Genomic DNA, 13882 nt, shown 5'->3' with positions numbered 1-13882 from the left:
GAATGTAAGGGTATTATGAAGAAGAAAACCTTAAAGACTTTCCTAATTAAAGAAATAATTTTGTTGGAATTTCACTTTAATCCACTAACATTATGATTTACATTCTTGTATTTCAGGGAAAGGTGGCTCAGACAGCATGTATGTCAGCTTGCAAGCATTTAGCCACATCCTTGATGCAACTCTTGCTGGAGGCTGAAGTAAGGCAGCTTACCTTGGGAGCGTTACAGCAGTTCAACTTGGATGTCAGAGAATGCGAACGTAAGACAGTGAATCATCCCTTCGCTTTTTTGTTTTGCCTGCATACCCACTTCTGTGAGAAAAAAAAAATGTTCTAAATCTATGAGGTCTTTGTTCCTGATGAAGTCAAACATTACCTCAATGACAGAAATAACTTAAAGATTGCCTAGAAATAGCTATCAGCAAGCTAATCTGAGCATCGAAAATGCTTAGGCCCATATGTAGAGCATAGAAAATCCCTGGCCACAGGAATTTTGCAGTCTAGAGGTACCGTAAAGCAGGCATACATTTAATAGACACAGAAGGAAACCTGATTAGTCCAGAGACTTCAAAAGAATGTAGTTCCACACCATTTTCTTTTTATGTTTTACTTTAAATCTATTTTTACATGATATTTGCAAATGCTTCTTTGTCTAAGAGACAAATATTTGTATTTATCAGCCAGAAATGCTTTCTAGTACAGGTAGAAACAGCAAACCTTACACAGAGGGATTTAAACAAATAGGTTTTCTTTTTTCTCTCAGGGACTGTGAGTTTCTGAATTGATTTAGTTGCTCATTGATGTCACTAAGGACCAGGCTCTTCGGTTCCCTCTCCTCTCCCATACTTAGCATGTGGACTTTTCCTCTTCATCTGTATTATAGGGAGAGAGGCAGGAAAAAGAGGCCAGTCTCACCTATTCCTCTTACTAAGGAAATGCAAAACTTTTCAGGAGACCGCTAACACACCTGTATGTCTCATTGGTCAGAATGCAGTTGTCCGGTCACCCCAACACTAATGGTGACTGGGGGACTGTTTTGTGAGAGTGAAAGGGGGCATCGTTATGGCATAGTTGATTCATCCTGAATCATTCACTTGGCGTTAAATATAAAATTAGGCTTTGGTTAGAAAGAAGGAAGGAATGAAGAGTGTTGTGGTGGTCATTGTGCTGTCAGTAAAAAATGAAAATGAACCAAAATGATATGACTCAAAATGATTTTCCTGATTTTAAGAAAATTAAAATAGTGGAAAATTCTATGAGTCTGCTAATACTTTTGCCCCATCTTTTTATTTTTAGTTTTCCTTGGTTGACTTTGATGGCTGGAAATTAAGATTTTATTTATTGTCTATGCTATTTTTAAATAATTAAGACTTCCAGTTCCAACCACCACAGAGTAACAGGCATCAAAGTCATCCTTACTCTCTAAACAACTGTAAAACTGGATAAAAATGTACGAAGCAACTCTTTTCATGGATTGGACAGCACACAGCACTAGGCTGTGATCCTTTAGAGAGGGGATGTGCACAAGGTAAGTTTGTCATTCACTCTCATTTTCTGCCCGGGGGCACCATCCAAACAAGTAGCACAGAGAAGTAGGTCCCAAATAAAAAACAGTGTTTTACACAGATAAACAGAGATTGGCAGAAAGGGTTGGTGAGGCAGTTGGAATTTGTGGGGCTAGATTTGTTGGGATTTGCAAGGCACCAGAATAGGAAGTTGTTTAGAGAACTAGCTCCAGAAATCTGTATTAGAGAGCCCGTGAGTCTTTGGTTAAAAACTAAGTTGCTATGTGCAGGGTGAAACTTTGTGAGGTTTGGCACAAAATAGCCACTGAGGACTTGCGAGCTGAATAAGAATGCCCGAGGTTACAGAGTGCTAGGAGACACTGGCGCTCTGACCCCCAGAGTGGAGAGACTGCTAATGATCTTGTGCATTCAATGAGGCCTCAGAAGGGTAGGTCTTAAGAGTGCTACTCAAGCTCTAGAATAAGAGGTACTCTTGATCCACCATAACAAAGCCTAATTACAAGACTCAACAAGGTTGAGGTAATCTACCAATAAAATAACTGCCTGCCAAAACACAACTCAACAGTCCTTGAAGTGGAACAAACACAAAAATTCAGACTCTCAACCACATAGTGGCCACAATTTCACAGTAAAAAGCTATAATTTAACATGTAAAGAAGCAGGAAAATGTGATCCATAACAGAAGAAAAAACAGGTAATACAAACAGACCCACTGAGAACACAAATGTTGAAAAGAGCAGACAGGGCCTTTAGGAACCTGAATAGAAAGATACACAATAATGTAAAAGAAAAGATGGGAATAATACATGACTATAGCTGAAATTCTTTTGGGTTTGATAAAAAATATTAATCTACTGACTCACAAAGCTCAACAAATCTTTAACAGGAAAAACAAAATCACATCCAGGTACATACAGTCAGATTTCTAACATAAAAAAAAGAAAAAAGAAAGAAAGAAATGATAAAAGAGAAAATCTTAAAAGTAGCCGAAAAAGAAAAGACACATTACATAATGGAGAGCAATGATAAGAGTTACTGCTTACTTCTTATCAGAAACAGTGCAAACTGTAAGGCACTAAAGCATCTATGAAGGACTTGGAGAAAGAAAAAACCTAGTAAGAAACCTTGTCTTTGGAATAATAGCCTTCAAAAATAAAGATAAAATAAAGACATTTGCAACTAAACAGAAGTTCAGAAAATTTGTCACTAGGAGGTCTGCACCACAGATCTGCAGTGTGATTACATTGTTCAAAGATGTGAAGAACAGTGTCTCCTTTCCCACATCTTTTTCTAGACCTTTGCCACTACCTTATTAAGAAATGACATCTTAGTTGGTTGTGGAGGGAGGGGAGGTTAGGGGATGGAGGAATTAAGCAAAAAGGAAAAAGGACTCCTGTGTATGGACAATAGTGTGGTGACTGCTTGGGGGGAGGAGGGTATATGGGGACTAAAAGGTAATGTAAAAAAAATACAATAAAGATTAAATTAGAAAAAGAAAAAGAAATGACATCTAATTCCTCTTCTTTTGAATCTGGGAAAGCTTGTGACTTGATTATATCCATCAGAATGTGGCAGAAGTGGCCTTGTGACTTTTGTCGTTAGGTCATAAAACACAATGCGGTCTCTGCCTTCCTAGTTAGCTGCTATATAAGACGTCTGACTACTGTGAGGCCTCTAGCTGGTAGGAAACTCAAACTAGCTCTTGTGGAAAGATGCCAGGGAGAAGCCCTGATGCCTGACATTTTAAATTTTATGTTTTTGGAGCTATATTTTGTTATATTCACTTAAATAGTATTAAATTTTATTCTGATTTGCATTTACATTACTTGAAATTGGTTGGATCCTTTCAAGACTTGCTTTTAAGTTTTTTAGTGGATTCAGAGCAGTCCTTCATCTAGGCCTTATTTAAACCCAAATCTAAAGCAATGCTCTTTGAAGACTTCTGCGCCATGCCCAGGTATCTTGAGATCTTTCAACTCTGGCTTTGTGGAAACACAAGGTATTGCCAGCTCTGTAAGAACTCCACAAATCATTCTGCCTGTTCACTTCTGGTGGTTCTCTGCCCAGCCGTGGGTAGTTTCTTCCCATGCTTGCACAGGTTAGTACTCGGCCAAACACTCAGCACTACACTTCTCTAGTTTTCCTGAGTGCTCTTTTTTGCAGCCTCTTTCTCTCTGGTAATTGGCCCTGCAAATGCTAGTTGCCTTGGCATTCTGGACTGCAATCTCTGACTTTCAACTCAGATTACCTATGTTTTGTTTGAGTTCCCTCCCTTTGCCAGCTTTGCATTATAACCTGGAAACTGCCTCTAGGCATGCTCACCTTGTTTATTGTCCTTCTCTTAAGGATCACAGTCCTGTGTTGACTGTTGTCTAATATCTAAAACCATCCTTTCAGATGCTTCCTCCAGTTTTCTAGTTTGTATTTTTTTTTGCAGTTGGAACATTAGTCCTATATTACTCTATTATGACCTGTAACAGAATAAATGAACAACTTTTCAAGGTGTTTTTTTTTTTAATTTTGTCTTTTATAGAAATCATACCTGCTCTTTGTGGAAAATTTTGGGGGAAAAAATAAAAATCATCATAATTTCATCATTCAGAAATAAGTACAATTCCAGGCATTGCATCCAGACATAATAATATCCAGCAGCTACAGAATTGTTTCAAGAATCCATGTACCAGATTCTATGCATCTAGCTGGCTAAAATTGTTTTATATCCCTCTTTCTTAACCAGTTATTTACCAGGAGAATAAAAACATAATTAGCTAGATCCATCAAGATTGATTTTTGATGTTGAGTTTGAAGTCCTTCTTCTGAGTTTGGGTGAAAGAGTAGAACCTCATTCTAGTACGATGAACAGGGAGAAAGGGACTTCGGATTTGGCAACCAACAAATACCCTTGGCTAAACAACAAAGTCTGATGGGTGACTGGGAATGACTGCATGACTGCATTTTTGATAGAGCTAAAAGATAAAGAGAGACCGAGGGTGGTGAAGCTAAATATATAGGCCTTGAGGAAGAGGAGTGATGGTTTGGGAGAAGCACTGATGAGTAAGGAAAATGCCCATCATATGGCCTGATTCTGAGTTACATTTTGTGTAGCAGAATGAGCAGTTTTTAGAGAATGATAGTTGAATTGGTGCCCTTTGCAGAGAGCCAGCTTTTCGTTAAGACTAAGAGGTGGAGAGGTCATTTAATGAAAAGGTGGAAACATAATTGAGTTTGTTAACCTTGCAAATGGGGTTCCAGAGAGCCAGTATCTTATCTGCAAAGCTATTCAATATTTGTAATAGCCTTTCACACTTAGGATAAGCTTGAAGTTAATGTGTGGAAGGTGCCTCCAATAACTATGGTACCACTGAAATTTTTTTCTAATATATTGTGGAGGCACTAAGTTTCATTGATTTAGAATTTAATGTTTCATTTCTGATTGGCAGTAATTTGTCTGTCAAGAAACTTTCCATGGACATTTATTTTACTTTAAAAGAAGAATTCTATTCTATGTCTTTTGCTATACCACCCCCCTCATTTTTTTTTCTTTCAGATGCTCAGTGGTCTATAAAAAAATCTTAAAGAAATGATACATAAGATTCAAGTAACTATACAGAGGCGTATAAAAGCAGCCCCAAATGACAAGATAATTAACACTTACATCTTTCTACCCAGTGGTGTGTGCATGAGGTATTTTCCCTATTGTCTCTGAGTCCTTGGAAGAACTGTATAGGTCCCCAAAGAAATAAAACTCTGGACAAGATCGAATATGAATGTTCCTTGAGTGTTTGACTCAGAAGACTGGGCTGCCACTTTCTTAGATCCCAAATACATAGAAAAATTGTATGCATTACCATGAACCTGAGATATTCAGCTAATATATACTGTGTCATCCAGGACATAGATCTTAGAGGCAGCTAGACAAGATAGATTCAAGTTACCACTTACTTTTAGTATGACCTTGTGTTACAGCCAGTCCCATTTATGAAATAGGAATAATGATAGTACCTAATATTACAGGGATAGGGTTAGAATTAAACAAGATCATGCATAAAAGGGTTTATTTCATGGCTTGACAAAACACTGAATGCAGTAAGTGGTAGTTTCTCCTATTAGCAGCAGCGGCAGCAGCAGCCACAGCAGTTAATAAGGATTTAGCAACTCTCAGAAGGCCTTTTGCAGGCTGCTCAAGCCCTTGTCTGTAATTTGTGAATCAGTTAGATTTGGAGATGCCCTTTTATTTGGTATAAGAAATTAAGTTTTTCTTCTTGGTAGTTGTCTGTGTAACTTCTGTGGCTGTCTGAAAAGGTATGATCCAGAACTGATGATTTTCTAATTCTCAGCTTTATGCTTTTGCAAGGAATCAGTAAGTTAGCTCTACTGTTTACCAGAGATGGTAACTGCTGCGTAGGGCACCATTTCCTAGCAGGAATGTAGTTGTTGGGTAATTCTTACTGGCAGGCTATCGAACCTTTAAGGTGGACATTACTAGAAATTTAGATAGGAGGAAAATATTTTGTTGACTTCAGAGTTGACAGTGACCTCTGATAATTTATACTTTGTATGAATTTCATCTTACCCCTTTATTTGTTTGTGTCTTATATTTGGTTTTGGATATTGGGGCACTGGATTCTGACAGTGAACTAGATTTTAAATACTAGCAGGTCTTGATAGCTTAATACTTAGCTCCTTCATCAAACTTGGACTACTTTATCATTCATGCAATAGATTTTTCAGTCTGTGTCTGGATCTGTCATCTCCTAAGCTTTCCCTTTGTATAATCTAAAGAAGGAGGTCTATGTTCATATTCCAGCTCAACTGCTTATTAATAGCATTAATTCAGTAATCTGTTTAGTTATTCAACAAATATATGTAGAGGTTCTACTCTGTTCAGAATACCATGCTGGAGGCTGGAGAGAAAATAGGACTCTATAGATTTTAAGTAGGAGAATGATTTTATTACATTTGTGTTTTTAGAAGGTACTCTGAATTTATCAGGAGCCTCGAAGACCAGTTATAAGGCTGTTGCAGTAATCCATAATAGAGAGGGTTTGGGAATTCCAGCACATTTCTGCATGGTAATTTAAGCCATAAGAATGAATAACTCAACTCATTTAACCTTCCTGAGTCCATTAATAAACTAGAAATACTACTCACTGTTATACATGTCTCACAGTATTGTTACAGTCAAATAAGATAATATACATAAAGTCACTTTTAACCAGCATGGAAATTTTATTTATTATAATTCTCATTTCTTTATCCATAAGTTTTTGCGTATTTTCTTATTTTACTTCACATTCCACTCTTTCATGTATATAAGGTTAAATGTTTTCAGTTTTTAGTTGTTTTCTCAGAATTTCTAAATTATTTAAAATAATGGTATATTAAAAATATAGCATAATTAAGCCAAATCCAGAGCACATTTGGGCGCAAGGAAGTGAAGCAGCAATTGCATCTATTTAAATTTAGTGTAATCCACCGTTTCCCAGGACTCATAAGTCTTTTGCACAGAATAAACTGGGCCCTTGAACAGGAAAGCAATAGGATGCATCTTGCCAAATTCTCTCAGTTCTTGGATGATCTAGTTAATCTGGTCTATGTTTACTATTTTGGAAGGGAACAAAGGCTTGTGTTTCACCATTCTTACCATAATAACCTTACTTTACAGGAAGGAAAGCAAAGTGGAGAATCTGCCTAAACTCAGGATTCAGGGAGACAACTTTTAGTAGATTCATGATCTCACTGAGCCTACTATGGTATAAGATAGGGGCAGAACACCATTATTACTTAACTTCTATAAGCCCCTACTCCAACCAAAAGGTCAGAAAGCTTTCTGCATCCCTAAAGAATTAGTTTTGGTTCATATTCAGGACCCAGTAGTTCCTGAAAAGTTCGAGCATTTCCATCCCTTTGTATATATTCATGAAAATAAATGGCTGCAAGTCCCTTTGTGGTATAGCAGGCTCCCGTTGACTCAGGCGTGAGATGCTTTAGCCAATGCTAATCAGGCAAATCTTTAATTGGCTTGCTTATGATTTTGCCGCTGGGACTTCTGAACTAATGAATCTTTATAAAGGAATCTCTCTGAACTGTAAGTACTAAGGCCCAAACAACTGCCAATTGGGATAACTGTACTCATTTTGATTTTCTGCATTACTTGAGCTCAGCAATCCTAGACTCTCCGATTCCATATAGTTAATAATCCACGTTTGGTCACTCCCCATGAGAGTCTCTCTCAGGGCTTCAGGCATTCCTTTACCAATCTGTTCCTGATGTGAGGGAGAGAAGAGAGTCCTCAGGACCCTGGTGAGAAACATACGGAAAGCATATGTGACAGACTCATACTATCATTCTTCTCTTGCGGCCTTTGAAGTTTATATTATGCAAAAGGAGTTCTGGCCTTAAATAACAGCTAAGCCAGTGCTAAACCCAAATCTGCATCAGCCAACCGAGCAAACTATTAAAGTAACTATTAGCTAGTACATTAAATCAAGCTTCTCTAGTGAGGTGCCGTATAGTAATTAATTTGTCAGTCAAGATTATGTTTAGTCGCCCTTGAATGAGTAGTGCAATGTGCATATCCACATGGCCGTCTCTGTTTTTGCTGAGATTGCCTAAAAAACTCTTACATTTCCTTCTGGATGTAATTCATTTCTTTTATTCCCTCCTCTTATTTTGCATGTCACCCTCGAGCCCATGTTGTTTAGGTCCTAGTGATAGGACAGGATTCAATAAAAGATAGAATATAGCAGAGCCAAGTGCTACTGTTATAGCAAGGAGGAAACAGTGGGAAGCATTTGGGGGAAGGCTGGGGAATCCAGCTTCCACAGTTTCTCCCAGGACCTTTGCCTTTATCAACGAAATAAGGTGAGATGATGAAGACAGCAGGTGTACTGGTTCATAACTTGAAAAATCAATTTATGCACTAGATTTTCACGTCACTCAGCTATCCAGCTGTAGATAGAGGGGAGTTACTGCAATGGAGCCTCATGGTGGTTCTGTGTTTTCTTCGATTCTTGAGCTGCACATTCTAGCAAGGACCAGAGTTTGCCCCATTTTCATTTTAAGTTGTCCAGTGCTTGTTTAAAGCTTTCGCATGACTCTTATTCTTCATTTCAAAAAAGTGATCAATGGTAGCACAGCCTAGTCCTCCAAAGCTTCACTCTCAATGAGAACTTGTTCCCAGGTGACTTAAGACAATACCTTAACTATGAGCTTGGATGCCAGGATCCACAATCTGTTGACTTCTCATCCTGAGAAGTGTCAATGCCCTTTTCCCTACTATTACCTACTAACCAGCTCCAAGCATTTTACTTTTACTCTACAGTCTTTTGTTTGCCAGCTTGATCCCTAATAATCTGTCTTAATTAAAATATGTTTACTTGAAAGGAACAAATCTGTTCAAACTAGTTCAGGAATAAAGGGGGGCTTATTTTAAATATCTGGGTTTCATAGACACCAAATAAAAGGTAAATAATAGATCATTTAGGCCCAATATCATGTCTCTCCTGCTCATTCCTGTCTCCTTAGCACCTTGAATAGTGCTTGACAGATTAATAAATATTTATTGCATGAGTAAAAATAACTTAATTAGCAACTACCTCAGTTTCTGGATCTCTTTGGTCAGCTCTGTGAATGAGCGGGAATGCAAGTAGGCAGTAGCTGGGGATTATGCCATATAATAGGAACAGCAAGACAACCAAGGATGTAGTGGAATCCTAAGTATTATTCTCTCAGGAAGATGTACAAGTGACCAGTAAATGATTGGTAACTTTAATAAGCATATCCTACTGCCAACTTCTATGGTTTATAAATCCATTTTTGCCACCAACAGTCAATTTCAATGTATCAGCTGTATAATACATAATAATTAATTTCATCAGTGTTGGAACCCAATAGATTGGCCTTTGAAACCTGAATCTTAATTTTACTAATTTGGGCATCCTTAACACCTCTAAACCTCAGTTCTTCATTTATAAAATGAAGTTGCAGTTGTATCTATCTGATAAACTTGTGGTGATTGAGTAATTACACATAGTAAAACTCAGTAACTGTTGGCTGCATCCTCATTATCCCTGTTGTTGTCAGCAGCAGCAGCAGCAGCAGCAGCAGCAGCAGCAGCAGCGAGAGTACTGGGCTAGAAGTGCATGAGAGTTGTCTCTTCTAGCTTCCTGACTCCATGTCAAAGTAGGTTACTCTTTATTAATTTCCACAAAAGTCAGTAATTTTCTACTTAAATTAACTTTCTGTCTGGTCTTTAAGGTAGGATTGTCTCAGGGTCTGCTTTATACCTTTTACTTTTCTGTGCCGTTGGTTTAGGAAGGAAGCCAAGCTAATCAAGACCTGAAGCACCATAGTGTCCTGCAGAGACACCAGTGTTGTTGGGGGTTAAATCAGAGTTGCCGTGATGAACAAACATACTAGTTAAGCAGTCCCAGATTTCAAAGGAGACTAAAGATTATGAGTACATTTCTTTTGTTATCAGGACATGAGTACTTGTAGAAGTAGATATAAAGAGGAGAAGTTGACTCTATATAGAATTAATGTTGTACACCACAAATCAGTGTAGCAAATCAAATGGCACCATTTCCTACTAAGGCAGCAGTCCCCAATATTTTTTGGCACCAGGGACTGGTTTCATGGAAGAAAATTTTTCCACAGACTGGGGCGGGGGCGGGAGGGGAGGCATGGGAAGGGTGGTTTCGGGATGATTCAAGCGCATTCCAGCCAAGCTCATCTCCTGCTCTGCAGCCCTGTTCCTAACAGGCCTGGACTGTACTGGTCCGAGGCCTGAAGGTTGGGGATCCCTGTACTGAGGGATCCCCCTGTACTTTTTCCTTTTACAAAGTTGGGTAGTTACTTCCTTTCCAATTAAAGTATATGTTTTTTGTACTTTATCCAGAGGTCACCTTTTACATTGTAGCTTAAGCATTTTCTACCTCTTCAAGTCTTAAGGAGAGAGCCACCTTAAGGACGTAAGGTTTGAAGAGGGACAAATGGAGGAAGTCTGAGCTTAATAAGATTTTAAATCTGATCTCCCTAGGTTATATGAAAACAATAGAGGCCTCTGTTGTTAGAATATATATGCTGCTTAAAGATGCAAATTTTCTATGGGTAGACTACTGAAGGACATTTAGCGTGTGCCAGTATCATTGATTTCAGATCCCTTATCATTTATTTTGAGCTTCATCTTTCTGAATTATAATTTTAAAATAAGCTGTCCCTTTATGCTCTCTTTCATCTAAGAAACATTAAGGTAAGAAGATTGATGATTGACTTCAAGCTTGTATATGCAGAAAAACAAACTTGTATCCTATAATTTGCAGAGCTCTGCACATGTAAAAATCTAAGGATAATTAGTTGTTATTGTTTTACTATGATGAAGACAACTTCCATGACGCAAGCTCCGTGGCTAATGTATTTTGTCTTTTGGTTGACTGACTGGCTAATGGTATTCAAAACAATATTTTCTGTCTCTTCTTTACAATAATGTTTTCATTCTCCTGGAAAGATATAGGGATTTAGGTAGTGGTCTTTATTAGAGCACATCCGTCTTTATTTATTTTATCATTTGTTCTCCCCTGTTCTCCATTTTTTTCTGTATTCCTGTTTCTAATTCTCATTTTGTTTTAATATTTGCAGTGAAACTTACAGATATGCAAGAGAGAATCATTAAGTTGGTAATTTGGAAGGACCCCCAGAAACCTGGAATTTTTAAAAAATTGTGTATTTGTTCTTAGATATTTAAATTTCAGTGACCTTCAAAATACTCTCCATTTGATGCAATACACCTACTGAGACTTTTTTCCCACTGCTCAAAACAGTTTTTGAACTTGTCAATTTTGATGCCTTTTAGTGCTTCTGCCATTTTGTTTCACCTCTTCCACATCGACAAAACGTTTCCCTTTTCTCATCTGGAGAAACAAAAAAGTCACTCAGGACAAGACTGGGTGAATACAGAAGGTGGGGCACAGGGGTCCTGCCATTATTGGTCAAAAGCTCCTGAACACTCAGCACGGTGTGGGCAGGTGTGCTAGCAAGTAACCCATCGTGAAATGGACAAACGTGTGGAAAGAGTCTTCCAAAAAAATTCGTTGAAGCCAAAAGCAGCCTCTCACAACCCCAGCTGGTGCACTGACACAAATGGATTCCTAGAACACTCAGGTAGCGGGGGAAGCCTGTACTATGTGGGGGCCTGCCCTCTAGAAGATATTTCCGGTTTTGGGGGGTCCCTCCCTATATGTATCTATATATTTATCTACACACACACACACTCTCTCTCTCTCTCTCTCTCTCTCTCTCTCTCTCTCTTTCTCTGCATTCTTGTTTTCTCTGAAAGACCTGGAACACTGTAGGTATTCTATACAAGAAATAAGATGTAAAACTGAAGTGCACTGGGGATTTGTAGGATGAAATTTAGCCTGGCATTATTTGCTCATGCACATAGCTCTGAATTAACCTATGTAAAAGCGCCTTTGGAAATGGCGCTTAGGTATGGATTATGTGGCTTCTTTCTCCCCTAGTTCCCAGGCCCTTACCATTTCTTTTTAAAAGCACGATTGAGCTTGGATTCTCAGATCTCAGATTATGTGGGAAGAGCACAAACTGTAAATACCTTCCAGCAGAAAATAGTCAGTTCAAAAGCCCTACTTTGTTTGCGGTTGTCTTCCTCTGCCTAGAAGGTTTTTCATGCTAGGTGCTATGCTATTATAATGTGCCTTTCTTCACTATGGAGAACCCAAACAGAAGGCTCCCCTGCCATTAAAATGGCCCTGTCACTTTCCTTTGACTGTGGATGAAGGACCCTGTACCCTCTGGAAGGGCTTTACTCAGACATGGGTCAGTGAGTGGTGCCCACTCAGCAGTTATTTCGATTTATGGGCTGGAGTTCCTTGAATTCCAGAAGATAAGGCATCATTGTCTCCCTGAGTCCGCTGTCAGACACCCAGTCATTTGATAGTAGATGCTGCCAGCCAGAGCAGTGAGAGCAGCAACCTGCTCTTCCTTGCCATGGCCTAAGATGCCATCCTTGTCAAGCAAATGGAGATGGATCATCTGCTCTAACCTTGCTATACATCACTGTCAGGCTCTGCTATTGGCTTCCAGAGATTGACCAACACAAAGTACTTTTCCTGGTAGCAAATGTTACCTTGATTGTTTATGGGGTGTATTAGTGATGAAGGAGTGAGTATAAAGGTCCTGCTACATAAAGGGTCATAATTCCCAATTAATCTTATTTTTCTGTGGCAAACTCTCTCACTACCCTAATTTCTATCAGGCTATTTTGTAAATGTGATGCTTGTTCCTTCCCTAAATAAGGGCAGTGACTGTTTTCTCTTTGAAATTGTTCAGATTTTTCTTCCTGGTCTTATTTCAAGAGATATTTTGGGGAGTGAGGGCGGCAGCAGGAGATTTAACTTAAACAGCTGGGAGTTTCCAAAAGGCCATTCTTTTGGAAAAGGAGAAGACCACCTTTTTTTTTAAGTGATATTCCAAACTTGGAGTTCCTTCTCACTTTTTATTTTGGATGCTTCAGGTTTCATTTCTTGTTTTTTCTCAACTTTATACACTTTGAAAATTTCAGGGACCAGAAAGATTAAGAAATGCCATTTCAAAAAATAAAAATACACACACTCACACACACACACACACACACACACACACACACACACACACACACAGTCTACCCAGAAGGTATCCAGCCATGTAATATGAAATATAGAGACATTTACTGAAGACAATACAATACAAGAAATGCTGTACATAGGAAATGATGCCTCAGTCTCCTTTAAAGTTATGCATCTTGGGACTTCACATAGTTCTCCTACTCTCCATCAGCTGCCCTGTCATATTTTCCTGAATTTCACTGACAGTCTGAAATTTCTTCCCTTTCAAAAGTGATTTTAGTTTTGGGAAAAGCCAGAAGTCACAGGGCACCAAATCTGAGGTGCAGGGAAGCTGAGTAACCAGGGTGATTTGATGTTTTGCCAAAATCCTCTGCAAGAGATGTGATGTGTGAGCAGGCACATTGTTGTGATAAAACTCCCAATCACCAGTTGCACATAGCTGCAACCTTTTCAATGACCTGAATAGTTTCCAGGGAGGAATGTTTAAGCTTAAGGCAAAATTTGATGCAAATTCATTGCTCTACTCACCTAGTCCTTTTGAATGCAACAGCCACACAGTACACATGCTCACTCAACAATATCTACTGCCCCCACCAAGTAATACAATTAAGTCATCATTATTCATGCATGTACATTCCAGTCCACTCTCCTTGGATGCCAGGTTACACCGACATCACATAAACTGTTCTTGTGATATTAACAATGGCTGGATTTTTTCCAGACTGTGTGTGTGT

General features: G+C 38.6%; 1 protein-coding gene across 2 annotated transcripts in view; it reads left to right on the top strand.

Moving 5' to 3' along the window:
* Nucleotides 1–13882, top strand: part of EXOC6B (exocyst complex component 6B) — a 566147-nt gene that overhangs the window by 382905 nt on the left and 169360 nt on the right. For both annotated transcript variants that reach the window (XM_054586855.1, XM_054586854.1), the window contains exon 19: nucleotides 117–258. In XM_054586855.1, coding sequence (XP_054442830.1) covers nucleotides 117–258 — 142 coding nt within the window. The remainder of the gene's footprint in view (nucleotides 1–116; nucleotides 259–13882) is intronic.

Source organism: Pteronotus mesoamericanus, unplaced genomic scaffold, assembly GCF_021234165.1.
Source record: "Pteronotus mesoamericanus isolate MK-2021 breed Mesoamerican mustached bat unplaced genomic scaffold, CSHL_Meso_final contig_98, whole genome shotgun sequence".
Classification (NCBI taxonomy): Eukaryota; Metazoa; Chordata; class Mammalia; order Chiroptera; family Mormoopidae; genus Pteronotus; species Pteronotus mesoamericanus.
Note: the sequence above shows the minus strand (reverse complement) of the source record. Positions and strands in the feature narration are given on the sequence as shown.